This window comes from Strix aluco, chromosome Z (genome assembly GCF_031877795.1).
Source record: "Strix aluco isolate bStrAlu1 chromosome Z, bStrAlu1.hap1, whole genome shotgun sequence".
NCBI lineage: Eukaryota > Metazoa > Chordata > Aves > Strigiformes > Strigidae > Strix > Strix aluco.
The window spans coordinates 70,346,276-70,367,522 of record NC_133971.1 but is presented as its reverse complement, the minus strand read 5'-3'; the positions used below and the strand labels follow the sequence as shown (position 1 = coordinate 70,367,522).

The 21,247-nt window shown below is 37.9% G+C and overlaps 2 protein-coding genes across 5 annotated transcripts in view; one reads left to right on the top strand and one right to left on the bottom strand.

The window, feature by feature from the left end:
* Positions 1 to 19,745, top strand: part of AOPEP (aminopeptidase O (putative)) — a 234,917-nt gene extending 215,172 nt beyond the window's left edge. The window contains exons 19-20 of one of the 2 annotated variants that reach the window (XR_012621749.1): positions 2,691 to 2,747; positions 15,644 to 19,745. The gene's annotated coding sequence lies outside the window, so the exon portion shown is untranslated. The remainder of the gene's footprint in view (positions 1 to 2,690; positions 2,748 to 15,643) is intronic. The other variant, XM_074813379.1, reaches the window with a different exon arrangement.
* The window catches only part of FANCC (FA complementation group C), an 89,186-nt gene continuing 77,906 nt past the window's right edge, over positions 9,968 to 21,247 (bottom strand). For 2 of the 3 annotated variants that reach the window (XM_074813389.1, XM_074813386.1), the window contains 5 exons: positions 19,853 to 19,928; positions 18,956 to 19,037; positions 15,055 to 15,226; positions 12,147 to 12,347; positions 9,968 to 10,379 (listed from right to left, as the gene is read on the bottom strand). In XM_074813389.1, coding sequence (XP_074669490.1) covers positions 10,236 to 10,379; positions 12,147 to 12,347; positions 15,055 to 15,226; positions 18,956 to 19,037; positions 19,853 to 19,928 — 675 coding nt within the window. In that variant the 3' untranslated portion in view covers positions 9,968 to 10,235. Of the gene's footprint in view, positions 10,380 to 12,146; positions 12,348 to 14,390; positions 15,227 to 18,955; positions 19,038 to 19,852; positions 19,929 to 21,247 lie in introns of those variants that run through there. The other variant, XM_074813387.1, reaches the window with a different exon arrangement.

Sequence of the window (21,247 nt, the reverse complement as noted above, 5' to 3'; positions counted from 1 at the left end):
ATACTCTCATAATATGTACAATATACTCTCATAATAAGGTACTTTTATAGCAAGGCTACCATTTGACATAAACCCACATACTGACCACAAAACCTTAGTCTAATTCACTGCAAACCTTGTTCCAGGACACTAATTCTAAATATCTAAAAATTAAATCAATACATTTTGTGATCTTTTAAAACTATAAAATACCTATCTTGGTGCTACAATTCCTGGTATTCGTGAGTCTGGTTTGATGTCTTCTACAATGGGCAAAGATTTTAACAGACATGTAAGTGCATTTCTGTTCTTGGCCCCAATCTTTGACGGCCAGACTAGTAGTCAAAAAAAAAAAATTAATTACAAGAAAGGACAAGGAAGCAACCAAAAAGAGAAGCCTGACTCATCTAGTACTTCACCACAAGTAGACTGAGTTTAGGCACATACAAATACTGAAGTGAATGTATACACTAACATGGATATGTTCCCTTGTTTCTGTGGGCACAACATATTGCAAAAATTATTTCAAAAATTTACCTTGCTGTCAGGGTGACATTTTCTGCCATGAAATATGCCAGTGAATAAAGAAATTGAGACATTTCCACAGTGCTTGGGAGATAAACTGCATTTGTCCATTTACTGTGAGTAAAACTGAGTGCGTATGTTCTGCACAAAATTCAGGGCCTGATTCATGCTGCTTATCACTGCCAGAAGAACAGGCATTTGTTATAACTGTTATTTAAAGGCATGCAGAAATTGCAGTTGTGTAAAGATTTGCTTTTTCATGATAATGTATGCATCACAAAACGGAACTTAATTTTCAGCTGAGCATCACTTTGTATTAGCACAGTACCCCAGCAGTAATGCCCACAGTATTACCATGCAAAAGCCTGGTTTTGCTTATTGCCCCCCCTTGTAGAGATGACCACTCTGCTGTCCTCTCTCATGCCTCTGAGCAGCTAGACATCATTGTAACCCTTGGTTAAGGTAGCTCACTTCACTCATCTCTGAAAAAAGCTGTTTCTCCTACTACTTCCAGGCTTTTCCTCTGGGCTTGCAGTATCTGAGCATTGGGACTCTCTCCTGAAACTCTGGGACGTTTTATTCATGAGCCAATGGTGTCTGTTTTGCCACTAGCATCATCCCCAGCCATCTTGACTAGATGTTGCTAGATCTAAACAGGCTAGTTTGAGAAGCTGGTGCTTGGCACCATCTTTAATTCTGAAAGGACAGTGGTCATCATCCACTACACAGAAACAAGTGTGCGGGTTTTTTTTTAACCTCATGTTAACTGTACGTTGTTACATCATAGTATCATCTAACTTTGTTCTTCAGTTGTTTTTATATTTGGTAGTAATAGCTATCTGCTTTACAACTGTACCCCCTTACAGTCCACACTTGCAAACACAAAACTAAATTAAAAATTACAGTGTGTCAGCAGCCATTCTGCATCTATCTCTCGGAATCATAGAATCATTTAGGTTGGAAAAGACCTTTAAGATCATCAAGTCCAACTGTTAACCTAACACTGCCAAGTCCACCACTAAACCATGTTCCTAAGTGCCACATCTACACATCTTTTAAATATCTCCAGGGATGATGACTTAACCACTTCCCTGGGCAGCCTGCTGCAATGTTTGACAACCCTTTCAGTGAAGAAGTATTTCCTAATACCCAATCTAAATCTCGCCTGGTGCAGCTTGAGGCCATTTCCTTTTGTCCATTGCTTGTTACCTGGGACCAACACCCACCTCACTACAACCTCCTTTCAGGTAGTTGTAGAGAGTGATAAGGTCTCCCCTCAGCCTTTTCTTCAGGCTAAACCACTCCAGTTCCCTCAGCCACTCCACATAACACTTGTGCTCAAGACTCTTCACCAGCTTTGTTGCTCTTCTTTGGACATGCTCCAGCACCTCAGTGTCTCTCTTGTAGTGAGGGGCCCAAAACTGAACACAGTATTCAACGTGCGGCCTCACCAGTGCTGAGTACAGGGGGACAATCACTTCCCTAGTGCCACTGGCCACACTATTTCTGACACAAGCCAGGATACTGCTGGCCTTCTTGGCCACCTGGGCACACTGCTGGCTTGTGTTCAGCCGGCTGTCAATCAACACCCCCAGTCCTTTTCCGCTGGGCAGCTCTCCAGCCACTCCTCCCCAAGCCTGTAGTGTTGCATGGGGTTGTTGTGACCCAAGTGCAGGACCCGGCACTGAGACTTGTTGAACCTCATACAACTGGCCTCAGCTCATCAATACAGCCTGTCCAGATGCCTCTTGGTGTACCTGAAACACCTGCCAAGCGTAATCAATTAAAATTTCATTCCAATTTACTCAATTTTACATCTGAAAAATGCTAGTCCTTTTTCTTGTTCCCTAATGTAAAATGTGAGACCCTTCCTCCCTCATTCTGCCTTTCACATGCCCCTTCCCTACAGCCATGGCATCATCATTCATTTTGAATTCTCTCTTGTTCCCTTCAGTAATACAGCAATATTATTCTGCAATACTGATGTTAAGATGTTGTCATTAGCACCACTTGTGCTGAAACTGCCCTTAAGCTCATTATCATCTCCTGTTCCTTTTGACCCCAGGAAGGCTTTTTAGTTAAGCTCCCAATTTTAGTTGAGGCAAAAAATTGTCCCTGTTTGCTTGAATATTAAAAAAATGCACCTACATCACATAAATGCTGAACTTTTTTTTTTTTTTTAACAGAGATGAAGTGTCAGATGAATAATCACTCACAAGGTTGTACATTTTATGCAAAAACAAGTAAGCCCATCTACTGATACTTTATGGTTTCTATACGCACCTTCTACCTTAGCACTTGCCTCTCCTTTTCTTCAGTCAAATCACAGGAATGCATGGGTTTCCCACGTGATACCTGGAAGGGAAGAGTGGAAATTAGGAAGCAATCATACTAAGAAAACAGTAGGACCAAAGTCTTACTTACATCTTAAGCTAGCTGATTCTCTTTTACCAACATCTAGTAATGCCAGCATCAGCTGTAGGATAGATGTGATGCTGACAAAAGCAATTGCTCTACACCACAGAACGAAGGTCAGTGCTAAAAGTTGGTGTATTTTTAGCATTGAGCATCCAGCACCAAAACCAAAGGTTTATAATAAGTAAGAAACAAACTCACCAAAAATTATTCCCCTCTCTGTCTTGAAACACAGCTAGTAAAGACTGGGGTTGAAACACAGCTAGTAAAGACTGTTTTAGAGGTGGTGAGGACCTGCTGCTGCCAGTGTAGTCAGGAAGGCAGAGCTTACTCTGTGAAATGTCTGAAAAATCAGAGCTGAACTTTCAGATTCACAAAAGAAAACTGAATTGATAGGAAAATTATAAAAGTGGCACCACAACAGGATGTCATGTGGCAATCCTTTTCATATTTTCTTTAAATACATATGGAGTGCCAGACTCTGCAATATATTTGAATAACTGTCCCAAAGTAGAGTTACTGTTGAAGTGGCATACAATTACTGGGCTGTTCAAATGCCTGATTTTTGAAACAGAGGGGAGACAACATGGCTATAATACCAAACTCTCTTCCTCTTTCAATATTCTATGACAATTAAGTTTGTCAAGTCTGAAGAAATCAGGGCAGGGAACAGCTGACTTAGAGACTGCTGTGTGGTTAGACAGAAGTATGTATGTGAAGGATCTCAGTAGAAAAAACAGATATTCAGCTCATATGTGATCTTATATGCAAGTTCTTCAACTTCATTCTATGACATTTGCATAACTTTGGGGTATTCGATCTTAAAAATAAAATTAAAAAAATAAAGTGACTGGATCTACCATTTGTACAGCCTGTCTACCCACACAGAAGAGGTAAAAGAGGAAATACTGTCTCCAGCTCAGCTGCTGGAAAGGCAGAACAGATCATCAGAACAAAGTGAATCTTACTAAAAATAAACTAACTTTATGGGTGCAAATTAACAGTAATCAACATACTAAAATATGTACTAGGGTAGTGCCTGGAAGCAGAGCTGGCATCACACACATAGGGACACACAGGGGCTGACACGTATCTTCATCTTCCCTGACAGGTACACTGGATGACTTGCACCATTACCTAACTTAGCCTAGCAAAAACCAGCTGGTTTTGGTTGCTTGACTCACTTTCTCCTAGAAACCCATTATGGATCATACCTACATTCATCTTGGATCTGGGGTAGAAAGGTAGAGAGGGGGAAGAGAAAGAAAAGGCAATGCTTCTGCCCAAAGAGTAACTGCATCTGAGAGCTGGCTCTGCCAATACAGCAAGCAGAAGCAGAACTATTGAAAAGATGATTACAAAAGCTATGATGAAAAAGTCAACAGCTGTTATCTGAAACCTTTAAATCCCAACAGAATTGTCTTTCCAAGAGGGATGTTATAGCTTAATTGCAAGGTTTAGGCTTGACATTTGCTCAGTATCCTTTCATGGCCTATGTCAAGCAGGCCAAGGCAAGCAACTACAGCAATTCAGTCTGGCCCTAAAAGTATGCTATACAGTGTACTGCTCAACACTGATAATTTGTGTTTTAGCAAAGAAGCAAACCCACAAGAAAAAGAAGTTGAAACATAATAGTGGTTTTTGCAATATGAAGAAGAAATTTAGTGGTCTATGGAGACATGTATTTTTGTCATGTCTCCAGAAAAGGTGGTAATGATCCTGCCTACTAGAAACTCACAGATAATGCCTGAATTCACAGACACACATACCATTAATTTCCATCTTCAGAATTAATTCTGTAGCAAATTTCAGGGCTTCTCTCCTCTTCAGTGGAATTTGATACTGGCTTTTCTCTCTCTATTTGCAGACATCTCAAGTTGATACGGAAGCGCAGCACAATCATGAGATTAAAAGCACTTAAACACTTACTGGTAGGCTCTACAGGGAATGATAATACAGATGGGAAATTCATACCTTCCCCTACCATTAGAAATTATTTTGGAATAATAAAAGGAAGTTCTACCTTTAGACAACTTATATGCAGTAGAAATTACTGCATCATTAGAACAAAGCTGCTTTCTCATATGTGAAATATTAAGGGAATGTTTAACAGTAGCATGCAAATAACATTGCATGCACCTGTTTTGGGAGCCTCAAAATAAACCCACAAGCTAAGAAATAAAGTCAAAACGGCAAGTGACTAAACTGTACACACAGGCTGATTTGGCACATACACGTGGGAAATCTCAAGGACAGCGTAATTCAGAAAGTCAATAACTAAGAGGAACTCTTCATTATGGTCAAGAGTATGTAAAAATGTGATCTTTTCAAGATGACAGTATGCATCTGCAAAAGTTCATGGGCCTAACATTTTTATTCAGAATAATAGCAGAGAGGGTCATTGTTACTGAGGGATCGCTTTTTTATGAAATGAGTCCATCATCTAACATAATACAGAAGTTATGAAACATGCATTTAAAGTAGCAAGATTTGTTAAGAGATGGGAAGTTAGTTAAATGTGCAGACCTATTAAAGACCTAGTATTGCTGGATTTTTTTCTGCTACTTGTTGATGTTCAGGTTGACTGTCTTCTACGGAATTGTTATTTCCTAATCCTGTCAGTACTGCAATTAAATTGAATATAAAAATCACAGCTAAATTTCTGCAACAGAGTTTTAACGTGTTTGGTTTTTTCTTCCTTCTCACTCTCTCTCCCTTCACACACATGCAAGAATATAAAATGCAAACTAAGGTACAATCAATGCCTATTAAGTATATTGCTACAACTCAGCTACAGCCAGCTGACATTTCACATTTTTGTTTCAGTGGCTGATGGCAATCCAATGCCTATCCTTAGCTGGTTCCTGGCCACTAAAAGGACCCAGTCACTGTGAGCACACTTAAGCTATCAGAAGTGGCTCCTGAGGTTTATTCCCTCCCAGCAGCCAGACAGCTGGTTAAAGGAAGATGGCCAATGCAAGCAAGGGAAACGCTTTTCTGGCATTCACTAGTGAACAGACCACCTAACAGCAAATTCCCAGAATAAGCTACTCTTGCTAAGGCAGCAAATGAAATCGCTACCACAAGCATATCTTTTAAATCCAGGCAAGCATTTAAGGAAAAATTGTATCACGAGTAGGAACAACTTGCCAGAGAGGTAGGTGGACTTAAACAAGCCTACATGAGAATACTGCTATGAATTAAGTGCTAGAGCGCTGCCTCTAGCACCAGCTAATTCAGCTGTGTGGTTTAACTTCTGGTGTTGCCCAGCAAAACATGCTGATTGCATAACAAAGCCACTGCAGACTGTCTGAAAAGTATGAAAACATGGATTCAAAAACATGCTCTGGTGGAGGACTCCTCCCATAATATTCCAGGGTCATAATTTCTCACCTTCCTACACCCTTCTTATATCACAAGAAAAGCTAGATTTTAATTAGCATGACATTATTCACTCACAAAGAACATTAGCATTTTATTCTGTCATTGGATAATACTGCAAAGAAATGGAGTAAACCTGTTTTAGTAGTGTTCAGTTTAATAATTGCAAGTCATTTTTGCTAGACTTTTCATCCTAAACTTGTATAATACTTCAGAATTTTTGGGGATTGTATCCCCCTAAAACCAACCCCAAGCCAAACATATACCACCATGGCATGAATGCTAACTTACCAAAACTAATATTAACTCACTTGCATCTTCAGACTGACTTTCTATTAATACCTCTTTGCATTTACAATGCTGTGGGTATGCAAACTTATCACAAATCCCATAAGTAACAGATGAACATGTTACTACTAGTTAGCTAAACTGCAATACCTGGTAACATACCTGTTCCTACCATACCTCACAAAATAAATGTATTCTGCTTTGTATATGCACTGTACTAAGATCTTGGTTGAATGGAAGCTACAGAAGTGGCTTTTTTCTGAAGAAAATTCACAGAAACCACCCAGCCCCATGCTGGAAAGCTTGCAGAATTAGAAAAGCTGTAATTTAGCAATCTTAGAGTGGAAAGAAGCATCGTCAACAAATTAAGTCAAATTTACTGTTTGTATTCTCACTCAAAACAACTCCTTGAAGCAGAAAAATTTTGAAAAGCTATCTATATTCAGTATAATGTCCAGGATTAGGGTGTGTGCTGATGTGGAGATTGGAGGGGAGGGAACAAGCTACTTCAAGCCTGATTTCAGGACTCATCAGCTGGTTCTGCATGAAAGTACAGGCCTGAAGGCTCCAAAGAACTTTTCCAGAAAGCAGTGATTACAGAGAAGACGCATGTTAGCTGGATAATGCAGTAGTCACCACATGAGAAATCTTCCATTACTCGTATCTACCAACTCACACTGCTGCCTTCCACTGGCAAACTGACAAAAGTAGCTTCAACATGCCACAAAATCATGGTTTATATCTAAATTAGATCATAACTCAAGCACTGTGAAAGAGCAAGGAAAAAGAAGTACAAAGATTTTAACAACTGTGCTAAATAAAGCAAAAAGAACACCAGTACAGATGTATCTTTTTAAAGTTACAGATAACATCAATTAAGTCTCTTCCTTAAAGCCTCCTGAAACAAGCAAACCCTCCTTGTAATATTTAAATCATGCAGTACTTCTTAGTAGAAGCCAAACACAGGCAAAAGAATGTACCAATTCACTACTAATTTTTGTTCTTTCTGCCTTCACTGCACACTTCCTTCCTGCTTGAACTGACTTATCAGTATTTAACAGGATATTGAGTTTAAGAAAGTTAGAAAAATTTTTATGCACTTTGTTGGTGGGGAAAAAAAAAAGGCTGCACTGTGCAAGGATGATTACAAATTCATCTCCAACAACTGCAATATACATATAATACCCATATAATTCACCTAAGAAATCTGCAAGAATCATATATTGCAACTCTTTGCCAATTTTTTTTTTTAAGTAGTTAAAATTACAAATAGTTGTAATATGGGGAGAATTTAAGGACAGCCACAGAATCTCACATCCAACAACTGGATTAGAAATTAAAGCAAAAAAAAAAATCATTCTTCCTTTGGAGACAAATTTTAGATTATTTGTCATTCTAGGTAGAGCACTCCACATGTGTTCCCACTAGACAAATACCTCAGTTTGTGATCAACAAATAATTTAGTTTAATCCCATGCTTTTCAGTATGATAGTGAGGGAATAGGAAACTGTGTTGCTTGATATGTCTTTTTCAGAAATGTGTGGCTATCAACAACTGAAAAATTGCAACATCTCTTTCTGATTTTTCATTCAGAAATATTTTTAATCCAAAAAGAGAAAAAAAAACCTTTCTTGACAGACATACATTACTATTTCTTCATATGCTGGAATCAAATATTACAAACATTAACAAAGTGACCGAGAGGACATGTAACTTCTGTAATTTGGACCAGTATGACTCACTGGGAATAAAATTGTAAGAAATCAGTCAACAGCATTACAGAAAATATCTTTCCACTTCTTACAGCCAAGAGACACTAAGTACATTGTTTTCCTTTTCCCTTGCTCAAAAACAAGTGCTACCTTCAGAAAGCTGTGTAAATTTAAGATACATGCCTCTGATTTTATATGCAAGAAGAGTATTCCAAGTAGCATCTTTGAACATAGCACAAGTGTTGACATTAAAGCCAGGTAATGCATGAAAACTTGTTACTGAAAAGACTCTTGTGGTTTAAACCCAGCCATCAGCCAAACACCACACAGCCGCTTGCTCACCCTCCCCCACTCCCAGGGATGGGGGAGAGAATTGGGGGAGGTAAGGGTAAGGAGACTCGTAGGTTGAAATAAAAACAAATTAATAATTGAAATAAAATAAAATAATAATTATAATAATAATAGAATATAGAAACAAGTAATGCACAATGAAATTGCTCACCACCTGCCAACTGCTGCCCAGCCCGTTCCCAGCTAGTGATCCCAGAGGAGAGAAAATGCCACAACCATGATCCTGGAAGAGAGAGACAGCTTCCCGGCCAACCTTCATTTATATATTGAGCATGATGCTGTATGATATGGAATATTCCATTGGTCAATTTGGGTCTGTTGCTCTGGCTGTGCTCCCTCCCAGCTTGTAGTGCACCTGCGCACTAGCAAGACATGGGAAGTTGAAAAGTCCTTGATTTCTTAGCAACAGCTAAAAACATCAGTGCCTTATCAACATTTTTCTCATACCAAATCCCATACTGAAATCGAAAACACAGCACTATTCTATCTACTAAGAAGAAAAACTAGCTCTATCCCAGCTGAAACCAAGACAGAGTTAAGATCCTCTGTCATTACTTTTCTCTATGCTTTTTTTCCTAGTTAAGCTAAAAAAAGTTTCACAAAACTTCCTGAGACAAATACTTTCCTAAGGGTAAAACAGTAGGCCATTGCTCCTTGTCCATGCTCTTTGCATGAGACAAAAGACCTAAACAAAGAAGTAAGCAAACTGCTTCTGGACACAAAAAGGAAGGAGATGAGTTGTAACCATATGCTCTCTAGGAAATTTGTCCCTCAAACTGGAAGGTTTCCTTACGCCTATGTTGTGCTTGCCATTTTGTCTGAATGAAAAAAAAGATTTCTTAAACAAATAAACAATAGCATCAGTCATGGCACATTGAAAATAGGCTCTACTGAAAGCAACCTTCAACCCACAGTATCTGTTGAGAGAGACTAGCTGTTGGTATAGTACTTTGCAGAGAACACTGTCCTGTGAAAGCTGCAGTACTGAAAAAAATAATTTAGCAAATCTGAGAGGAGTTTCACTTTGGAAACATTTTCAAAAAGAACTGAAGAATTCAGGAAACACTGTTGATTTCCTGAGAACAAAAAGTGCATTCACCATGAATCACTAACTCTCACTTGAGATCATCATTAGTTTCATAAAAGCAGAATTATAGAACAAAACATTTTAGGAACAACTTACCAACCAAGCTATTGAATATCATTTGCTAACAGAATCATGTGTAATTTGGGAGAAAAACTGATCCTCAGCCAGATAAACAAGGAGATGAGTGAACTGATTTAAATGAGGTCTCTTGTTAAAGAAGGTGCTCAGAAAAAATTTGCAACCATCTTTAATATTTACTGTTATGTTCTAGAGGGTTAACATTTTATTTACTGTTACTGTTATGTTCTAGAAGGTTAACATTTCCAAACAAAGGACTATCTTCAAATATCTAGGAAGGAGGAAATACAAAGTTGCAGGATATGCTTAAGTAGTTGTTTTTCTACCCTTGGTAACTTGCAGTGCAAGACATTAATGAAAGTCTGACATCTAGATAGAGATCTGATTTGTTGGCTTGATAAATAGACAACATTAAAAATCTAAACTTTCAATGTTAGTTTTTGAAGAAGTTCATTCAGCAGCTTCACAGTACTTTGATCTTCTTCTCCAATACGGTTAATTCTGTATGCAGTACGGATAAGAATGCTACAAACTTCTTTGCTTGTATCAGTTGTCTCAGTAATCTGAAGGGAAACAGAGAAGATTGGAAATAATGCAATTATGTTGCTAAGTACTAAGAATTTTCTATTAATATTTGCATCAAAACCACAGATTTGCCATCACTCCTGAACACCTGAGATGGTCAGGTTCAAAAGCAACTTCTGTCCAAGGCATCTGTTTCCATACATCTTGGTGGAGCTGAGAAACTGAGATTTCTACTGTTCTCTCAAATTTAAGTGAAACAGATCAAGGGGTCAAAAAGTTTTTAAAAGAAACACAAATGGACAGACATTTAGAAGTCATCTCCTTAGAAAACAACTAAAAGCACATGAAGGTTTTGGGTGAGAAGACCCGAAATTGCAATTTTGCAGGTCAGGAGGGACTTTACACCACATTATCTGCTGTGTTAATCCCAAAGTTTACCATGCTAACAAAAACCACTGCCATGCATCCCAATTTGGTTCCGCATCATTCTCCCTTTCATATATTGTGTCCAGGCCTTTTCAAATCACATGGAAGGCCTAGCTACACATTAATGATTACACAGAAAGACAAAATTAATCAGACCAACATACTCTGGCCTACAACAGTTCATGTCCACCCTGCACTGGGGAATACTCAGATTTTTGAAAGTAGTTATGCTGTTTTCTAGAAAGAAACAAGAAACGGCCTTCGGTCTTCCTGAAGAGGTTTAAAGAGCAGACTAGTATATTACAGCATCACTGCTCAACAGCCACACTCCTCAAAAGAGAAACTAAAAACAGCAGACTGTGAAAATACATACAACCCTCCTAATTTTATCATTACGTTCTTATGCTACGAAGAAATTGATCTTTTGTGAATTTACACCTAAAATGCTAGAAATATCATAGCCCTTCTTAAACAGAAAAATGTGATGTCTGTTTAGTCAGCCAGGAGGAATAACCACCAAAATAGGTTTCCAGTTTCTTGGGTCATAAAATCACACTCCTTACACATGCCATATACCCTATACAGATGGAAGAGCACACTGTTGCTGAAAGGAAAAACTTTTTAAGTGCTAAAACCACACACTGGCCCTAGACCTGCTTGCACAGGAGGCTTCTACTTCTTAGAAGAGTATGGTCTTAGAGAGGAACAAATTCCTAATGTCATACTGAGATAGCACTATTTATCTTGAGAGACATAGACACATTTTATTGTTTGCACAAATTTACCTGAGGGCTGTCATCAACAATAGCAAGATACTGTGGCATGCTTCCCACATTTTATTCCTCTTCAGATTTTTTCACACCCTAAGTTATAGTCTCTCAGTCTTCCTTCTTTTTTTCCTCTCAATTATCACACCATTTTCCCCTCTGGCTTTGCTAAAGCACCAAGCTTCTGCCTCAGCAGTGCTAACACTTAGTAACTAGCTGTTTTACATAATGGAAAACAGAGAGAAGACGGTTCCATCATCTCTGCAGCAACTGGATAATGGAGTGATTTATAACTGGGAAAAGCAAAATGTTTCCACATGCTCTCTGTGCCAGGTGCAAATGAACTGTAGGTATCCCTTAACTGCAAGCTACTCCAACTATTTCTGCAGCTGTATAGTTAGGATACTAACCTTTTCAGTGAGATCTTGTCAAGAAAGAAAATACTTTGACTGTAGCTTAAATAGGTATATAGCAGGTTAGGTATAGTTGTAGTCATGATCTTCTTTAATTCTCTGTTATGTGTTTTCTTTATTAAGAGGTAGGAACTTAAATTCAAAATAGAAAAAAAAAATCTATTTTACTTAAGCTGAAAAAAAAGGAAGGAACACTTACATGGTAAATAAATTCCTGGGCAATCGTATGTCCACCAGAAGAAAAGAGCAAAAAGTTGGTAAGAAGATGTACTATAAGATGCTGGTTAGAACACTGCTCTACATCCATTATACTGTGTACAGCAGCCTCCAGATCTTTGACAGAAAGGACTGTACAGCTGAAGAGCATCATTAGATGTCTGTAGACTAATTGAGCTTCTACCTGTAGAAAACAATTTCAACAAATGCAGGATCAGAGAAGAGTAAAGCTCATAGCTATCATATTTTTCCTTTGGATTTATTCACTAAAGAAAATTGAATTCTTGGCAGAAACTACCCAAACATGAAAACAGATTGAATTTAAGCAGCAGGAAGAACAGGGAAGGAAGGGCTGTACACATTTCTCTTACACTGATTCACACACACACAGAGGTGGACAGAATGGATTTTTTAACTTTCTTTGGTCTCGTAAATTAAGCAGGCAGGGCATCAAGCCAGGATTTGACCTTTTTCAATAATAAAAGGAAATGGAGAAAGTCCCTCAGCAGAACATGGTCAGATTTTTGCATTGTGGGAACAAGAACAGAGGTTCCTCAAGGGCTCATTTCAGTATTACTGCTACAAATCAATTAAATCCCCATGTAACCTGACCTTGGCTGATAAAATGTTCTGGTAAGAATGCAGTTTTTTCCTTCTTCCTGTGTTGTTTGCAACTTATGTTTTTACCTTTTGAGTTAGCCAATAAAAACTAATTTTTACTGGGAGTAGAAACCAGAAGATTTTGGCACCTACACAATGGAAAAAGAACTATAAGCAACTAAATCCCAACAATTCTGTTCTCTATGTTAAAAATAAACCAAACAAACTGGTAGAAAAAAAACAAATGAGTAAGTGCAGGAACAATGGAAAAATATACCACTGCAGACCCAAAGGAAAAGGACACCTGTTTCTCAACCATATTCATTAGGACAGTTTGTTTCAGTCATTTACCTAACCTTGCTTTTCTCATCCCTGCCCTATTAACAATTCCATATAAAATAGTCGGAAAAAGCTGTTATTCTTGAATCACGCCCACAATTACATGTGAGGCAACAAATGATACCAGAACCTAAAAAAAGGTAACAGGAATTTTTCAAGATGCTTCATCCTTCTGTGCATCCTACTCTTGGTGTGCCTCCATCCCATTTGCCAGAGACTGAAGATTGATAGTAGTATACTCTGCTCCATGAGCTCACATACCCTAGCAGACTCATTCTTAGTGCCAAGTTACTATGACCAACCTCCAAATTTTGTTCCTCCGGTGTTTGAGTCTAGAGGTATAAAAGGACTCCACCAAATGAATAAATATTGAGAAGCAGAATATTCAGTCAGTCCTGCATGAGTGAAGTCTAGTGAACAGCAAAAGTAGACTTTTTCATCTTTAAATCATTTTAACCCTATGTTTTTCACTCTTGCTGATATATAAACTGCAACCTAAAGTAAGTAGCAGGAAGACAAAATCTTAAGTCATGAGTGCACACCTTTCCCCACAAAAATATGCTGAATGCAAAGTCCTTCATCTCTGCCTTCATTCTGGCATCAGCCAGAAGTTCCCATCCCATCTTAATCCTTAACTGGTGAAGGGTGTGGAGGACAAAACCACTCCATTTTAAAGAGCTGAGAGCTAACCTGCCAAAGTACAACTTAAAAGAAAAACAAATATCTAACTAAAAGCAAAAGCTTTGCATGAACTGTGGGAATGCTTCTGAAGTAGCATGACCTGTGGGGAAAAAAAAGAAGTCTTACTTGAAGTAACTAAAGAAAAAAAATCATAATGAACTGAAATATTAGACCTCTGGGAACAGATGAGTAACTACATGGGTTGTCAGTGGAAAAGCTTTTTTCTCACTGAAGTTTGTCTTACATTATGACAGAATAACAAACTGATAGAATAGCGGGGACACAAAGGGAAATGATTTGGATATGGGACAATGTGATTTCATTTTATGGTGCTGGAGTTAGAACAATGTTCCTTACATAGATCTGCACTTAACAGCCCTTCAGTTTCATTCACTCATGCTTATTGCTTAGGTATTGCCTTCTTTCCCAAAACTGCATTCTAAAACCAGCCCTGGTTTCTTTATCCCACTGTAGCTCCAACCTAACTTTGCTCAGCCAACATTCCACCCCCACTCCTAGATTATAAGAAATTCAAGAGAAAAAAAAATTAAAACTGATTGGGATGTGCGCTTGCATTTGTAGTGCCATCTGGGTGGCGGGAGGGGGAAGGAATGAAATAAAATATTGCAGAACACTGCAGATCAGACTGCTTGGGCTAGTTCAAACTTGCATAACAGGTCTAAATTAAAGGCTTTCATGCATACACAGACATCTTCATGCAATACAGTGTGTGAGGTCATAACACTGCTTCCTTCTGTTAGAAATCTAGCATATGGGAATAAAACATACTTGCTACAATCTCATACATGCCAAAAAATCTGTAAACATACATAAGAGAAACCAGAATAGATGAGCAAGGTTAGGATTCAGAGTGCTTCAACTGCTGTTGTGATTTCTCTTGCGTTTCCTTCTCAGAAGATGCCATAACACAGGAATGCTGAATTCTGCCACACAGTCATTTAAGAAATACCATTCCTAGAGCAGTTTTACTTCTGATTAAAAGTGCTCAAGTTATCCAAAAGAAAGCCAAGAAGGTGCTAATCTATATAATATACTTTAAAAAGAGGAAAAATGTTTTCTAAATGTCAGTAAGAAAATAAACAAAAATCCTCTTTCAACTTTGCCACTGCAACAAAATTCCCAGGAGACCTTGTAAAGCCAATACCTTCTCCAGTGTAGACCCTTCATTTATCTGGTGTGCTGTATTTGTTTTATAGCAATGAGATATGAACAGACTGCTTATTGCTGCTTACTATCACTGCATTACCCACCATTGTTTGAGTCCTTTGTTGATTTTCATTCTGAGGACAGTAGTAAAATGCCAGCAGCCACAGCAAAGCATCTGGTTCTACAGCAGCCTTCAGTAATTGTTCTGCTGCAATATCCAGCCATTCTCCGAAACAAGCAACCAAAAACCAAATTTCAAAAAGGTCAGCAGGAGAACTGGAAAATAACAATACAATTAAGTATTTCTTGTTATTTAACATTTTAAAATGTCTTAGTTAACTACAAAGAGTGCTGGCATGACAACAAAAATCCTTAAATTACTCTTCAATAGATAATGCCCTACCTGCTAAGTATACAGCCATGTACTACTGTTATCTGCAGTCACAATCAAATGAGACACACCCAGTGCTACTAACAGATTAACTTCATCAGTAGAACAGACTGTTCGTAACACCAGTTTCTAATAAACTGTGACAAAATACTATGAATTAAAACATACATCATAAAGTTACATCCTGTCATTTATACTCTCCCACTGATGGATTTTCAAAACTTTAAATCATATCTCGAGTGTTGTATTCTAACATACTGTTGCCTTATACTGTCTTCTAATTTCTCACTATTGCTTTCCAGGGTTATTTTATCGTCTTTCATGATTCATGAGGCACATGTTTTTTGGTAATTCATGACGAATTACATTTAGATGGATATAAAGTTTTTAAGGATATTAATCTCCTGACTCTTAAAATTCAGGTCCTCTTTACTGAAAATTTTGAAGGTATTTACAACTGGGTTACTGTAGTAAGAAAAAGAAAGGTGAGAATGGACTACAGCTCATCACTTTGTCACATGTACTCTTCTAAAGTCAATACTAAAGAAAAGAGAATTAATGAGAAGATGCAACCTAACGGTACGCACCTCCAAAGTAAAAAGTCTACTGAGTGTGGAAGAAGGACAGACAGAAGGACATCTGGAAGGAGATTAAGAACCAGGAACAATTATTCCTATCAAGTTTGGCAAAAGTTTGAAAAATTAGAGGTTTTTCTTATGTTTTATTCCTGGGGACTCCAAGAGCTCCTGTGCCACCTCTCCCAGGAAACTCCAAGAGATCTTCGAAATTTCAGGAGTTGATGAAGTTGTCTGATACCATCACATCATCTGGGCAATGTGAGAAAGTCCTAGTTGGAATAAACTGCTTTATCTTTAAGACTTTCTGAAGAGGTGGGAGGCACAGTTTTATTCGTGAAGGTGTGGTGTGTGCAGTGTTCTATCTCTGGATTATACTGGTGACTGATGATGTCTCCAGGTGTCCCAGAAATTGTTGATCCTGTAAATGACACTCTCTATATGCCACAGAATCTCAGGGCCTCAAAATCCTATTCCTAGGACACAAATCCACCACATCAGTATTTCTGGATAAGCATGATCACTGACATCAGACATAAGGATGACATAAGAGTCATTGAAATAAAACAGAGTACTGAAGTGATGGCTGTAAAAGTCATCATTGTTGATATTCCACTGCTTTTGGAGGGGCAGCAGCATCGGTCAGACTGCAGGGAACTAAAGCTGTGTAACAAAATCTGAGACTAAAATTCCTTAGCTAAAGGAACAGGATCATCACTGGTGAAGTCTTTGAAGATACTAGAATCTGGAAAGGCAACATTAAAAACCTTTGAAAAACAAACAAATGTGATAGTGGTCTAGGACAACAGCCCTCCCATCAGCAAAATAATCTATTTCTCTGTCCATAATTCAATGCTGTGACAATGTAAGTGGATAGTCTAGCTTTGAAACCCAGTGATTTACAACCAAAGATGAAATTTAATTAAAAGTTAATTACTGAGACCAGATAACTATACTTAGTGTAATATTGACAGCATTTATGAATGGAAGTGTTCATAGCTCAAAGGGTAAATACAAGTCCTTAAACTTTAAGCATTAAACTAACTTTAACAGGTACTTAGCAGAATAGAATTTAGTCCTTGCCTAGAGAGCCTAGGCACCACTGCACTTACAACTCACCATAACTTTCCTGTACCATTGCAGAGCCTGATTTGGAGTTGTGTACCCTCCACTTCTCACTGCTGTTTCTGCCCGCTCTATAGTGGCACCTACGTCAACGGCTTCACTGTCATTGCCAAAAGTGTCCCTTCATTTTTTCTGGCACTTCCCCCCACAGAATATACATCAGTTGATTTCTGGTTTAAAATGTCACATAACATTTACTGTTCACTGAGATGACTACATATAAGAATAAATAATGGCACAGAAACAATCTATTGCTTAGAAGTACACTTCTGTGTACTTCTTACAGTACACTTACAGCACCATGCTGTAAGATTTACATTTGGTGTAAAATAAAACCACTGAAAAACAAGTTATATAAACAGAGAGCATTGACTATAGGAAGTAAGAGGATATGCTGCATAGTAGTATTTTTTGCTCCTCTGTTAATCTTATTAAATAGAAAGGATGCAGAATCAGGAATAAAGCAATAAAAGAAAATTGAATACAGTTTCCTCATGGATAGTAGTATATAAAAACTTAAGCCAGATAATTTTCTTTGTAATTGAGAGGCGTTTGGTAGAAAACATAATTGTTGCATGAGTTCTAAAGGAAGTAAGAGGATATTCTGGCAAGTACAATACTATTCAAGCTAGTGTACTATCAAAGCAAAGGGGGAAAAAGACAATATAAGCCAAGAAGGGGCTAGGCAACAAAAGGAGAACAGACATGCTTCTATTATTGTAATACATATGATGGATGATATTTGTTTTATTTGCTTGTTCTAAGTTTGAGTTATGTGTTTCTTTAAGAAGCCAGGGTCAGCTACTGGTCACACTCCAAGGGCAGAACAGTTTGACAGACTTCAGGGACAAACAGGCGAGACATAGCACTGAACTGCAGCTCATACAGAATGTGAGAAGCTGCCAGCAGACAGCCTGGCCTCAGAGAGAACAGCAAAAAGCTTTTTTCTGCTACTCAATAACAAAAATAAAAGCCTCCGTGAGTTAATTGAAACCAAGCATAGATGCAAATATCTGTCTTCCAAGACACAGGGGGACAGTTGGGTATCTTGCTTTGCAAGTCTATCTGCCCTAGGCATTCTAAGTTTCTATTTAAACATTTCAGGTTTTAAATCAAAATTAAATTGGTTTCTTTGAATTTAAAAGCTGTTCAACATTCTTTGGAAAGCTCACTCTTGGGGCAGATCTAAGCAGACTCATATCCTAACTCTAGCCAAGTCAGGTCTCATCACACACCTGTTAACAAAGAATTACAGGGCATCAACAGATGTATCTTTTTTCATTCTTTTCATATAATGCTAGAGCATCTACTACCAAAGCAGAATTCATGTAGATAAACACTATCATTCATTACAGCAACTATTTGGACAAAAAAAGCTACGGGCAATAAGTCAGAAACATGGGGTGCCAGCTCAAAGAGTAATACAACAAACAACGATACTGCAGTCTAGCAGTTGTATCTTTATTAAAAAAATCAAGAAGTCTGAAATTTTGATGTTTGCACAAGCCTGCAGAAAGCCAATACAAGTTCCTTCATAAACAGTGCAGCTCACAACAGGATCTTTCCAATACTAGCTACTTTTCAGGTTGGAAGAGTTCTCTTGTTATTCAATCCAAAATCAATTTTAAAAGTTTTGGGGGAGAAATTGGAGAGTAGGCAGGTAAGCCCTTCTGTTATACAGCTAGCTATTTGCTGAAATGAAAAGAACAAGATTTTGTTTACTCAGAGGCTTATTGGTCAGGTTTATAGCTGCTACAAAGCTCAGGTTTAGTAAGTAATCTAAGTACTATTCTTTAAAAGAAAGAGAGAATAAGAAAATTATGAAATGTAGCCAGCAAAGACTTCAAATGACATGATTTTTCACGAAGTAACATATGCAAAGGACAAAAAGTTAGAAAATATAACACTGTTTACCTAATGTTTGTATCTTCTACAAATGCTTTAAGCGTATCTGAAATGTGTTTCAAGTGTTGAGACCAGTGTGTAGTTGGCAGTCCTGAGGAGAGAGGATGAAAATAAAACTCTTAAAATTCTAGTCTGTCCAACTAGAACAGAACACTGAAATTAGCCATATTAACCTAGCATTAAAATTTGTGCAACAAGATTTAGCTATCACAAAGCATTTAAAAATTCGTTTTAAAATTTCCCAATTTTTAACAATACCTATTACTGTGTTTCTTCGAACAATTCATTAACAAAGCCATATAAGTACATCAAAGAATATTCAAACGAGGCTGATGTACCCTTGTGTAAATGCTACCTCAATATTAAGATATAATCAGTTGCGTAACATTCTCAGAGGCTCTTGTACTGAGCTGAAATTATTGCTCATGAAAAACTGTACCATACTGCACAGTGGTTTCTTGACCTATGAAAATGGGAAACCTGAAAAAAAATACTAGGTTTGCAATCTAAAACATCAGCAGAATTCAAGATTCAGAGACAAACAGCAAGGCTATTTCTGGTAATATACATATGAAAATGTTCATAATGACAGTTTCTAATATTATAAGATAAGAGTATTTAGTATTTTTACTATGCCAGTAACTTGTCTTTATTCCTGCAAAATTATGCACTCTGTTATTCACTTCTGGTTTAATTTTCTTTAAAGTTACATCTGTATTATTGTTACACAAGAATTAAATGTTGCTGCAAAAAATACATTAAAAGAATATTATTAAAATTGCTAAGTCAACACACCCTATTTAGGAAATGGCAAAATTTTGTCTTCATCCCTTTTAAAGTTATTTTAAGTCATTTACAGATCATGCAGGTTAGCTAATGCTGCAAATATTTCATGAAGAAACTTACCAAAAGGACATCTGAGTAAAGCTGTTACAAGAGGCTGGTGATGGTAAGGGAAGTAGGCCTTCAGTGGAAATTTATGCTAAGATACAAAATCATTAATTCAAGAGCTTTCTGGTCAGTTTTCAGAACAAACCCACAGTGAACAATATCATCTAAGGTAGTAATTAACAATACAGACTGAAGCAAGAGAACAGAAAAGTAACTCTACACTTAATTTTAGGATTTTGAATAATGAAAGAAGGGGAATATTTAGGAAAAGCTTGCTTAGAAAAAGTAATTATTTATTATTTTTAAAATACATGCATTAAAAAGGCCTCAGTCTGTGAAGAAAATTACATCTTAATATTCTTAGGCTTTTTCCCTTCACTCTTAATATGCAGAGGTTAAAAGAGACATAATTAGTTTAATTTCATTTTCCAGTGTAAACAGGTTCACAGATCATACCAAACTAATAACATCTACAAAATCTGAAGGTGTGATGTAGATTAATACTTTCTGTTCAAAAATGTAAACCTAAAATTCTGAGGATCTGATTCAGCACAAGGTAGGGTAGTCGCAGATAACAGACTTGTCCTCTATTTACCTGGGTACATGTGATTTGTGTACTGTGAACATTGCTGCTTGTGTAATTGAGACTAGCAGCAGCATACATTTAATCTTTTTGTTCTGCAAGCATTTACTACAGGCACATCTGATATGTCGCATGCATGTGCAAGTGCAATATGAACTCCCTTTGAGGTGTGCTGAAAACTGGCTGAATGGTCAGGCCCAGAGTGTGGTGATCACTGACACAAAGTCTAGCTGGAGGCCAGTAACTAGCAGTGTACCTCAGGGGTCAACACTGGGTCCCGTCCTATTCAACATCTTCATTAATGATCTGGATGATGAAGCAGGTGTTACCTCAGCAAGTTTGCTGATGACATAAAACTGAGAGTAGTGACTGAGAAGCCAGTGAGTCATGCTGCCATCCACAGGGGCCTTGACAGGCTGGAGAAATGGGCTAACAGGAACCTCATGAAGTTCAACAAGGAGAAAGTATAAAGTTCTGCAACAGTACACAATGGGAGCCAATCAGCTGGAAAACTGTTTTGCAGAAAAGGACCTGGGGGTCCTGCTGGACACCAAGTTGAATGTCACCCAGCAACGTGCCCTTGTCACAAAGGCAGTGGTGAATGGTATCTTGAGCTGCATTAGGCAAAGGATCACCAGCAGGTCGAGGGAGTGATCCTTCCCCTCTCCTCAGCACTGGTGAGGAGCCACTGCAGCAGCCAAATCTGGAATACTATGTCCAGTTCTAGGCTCCTTAGTACATGACATACTGGAGTGTTCGACAAAGGGCCACAAGGATGCTTAAGAGACTGGAGCATCTTTCCTATGAAGAAAGGCTGAGAGAGCCTG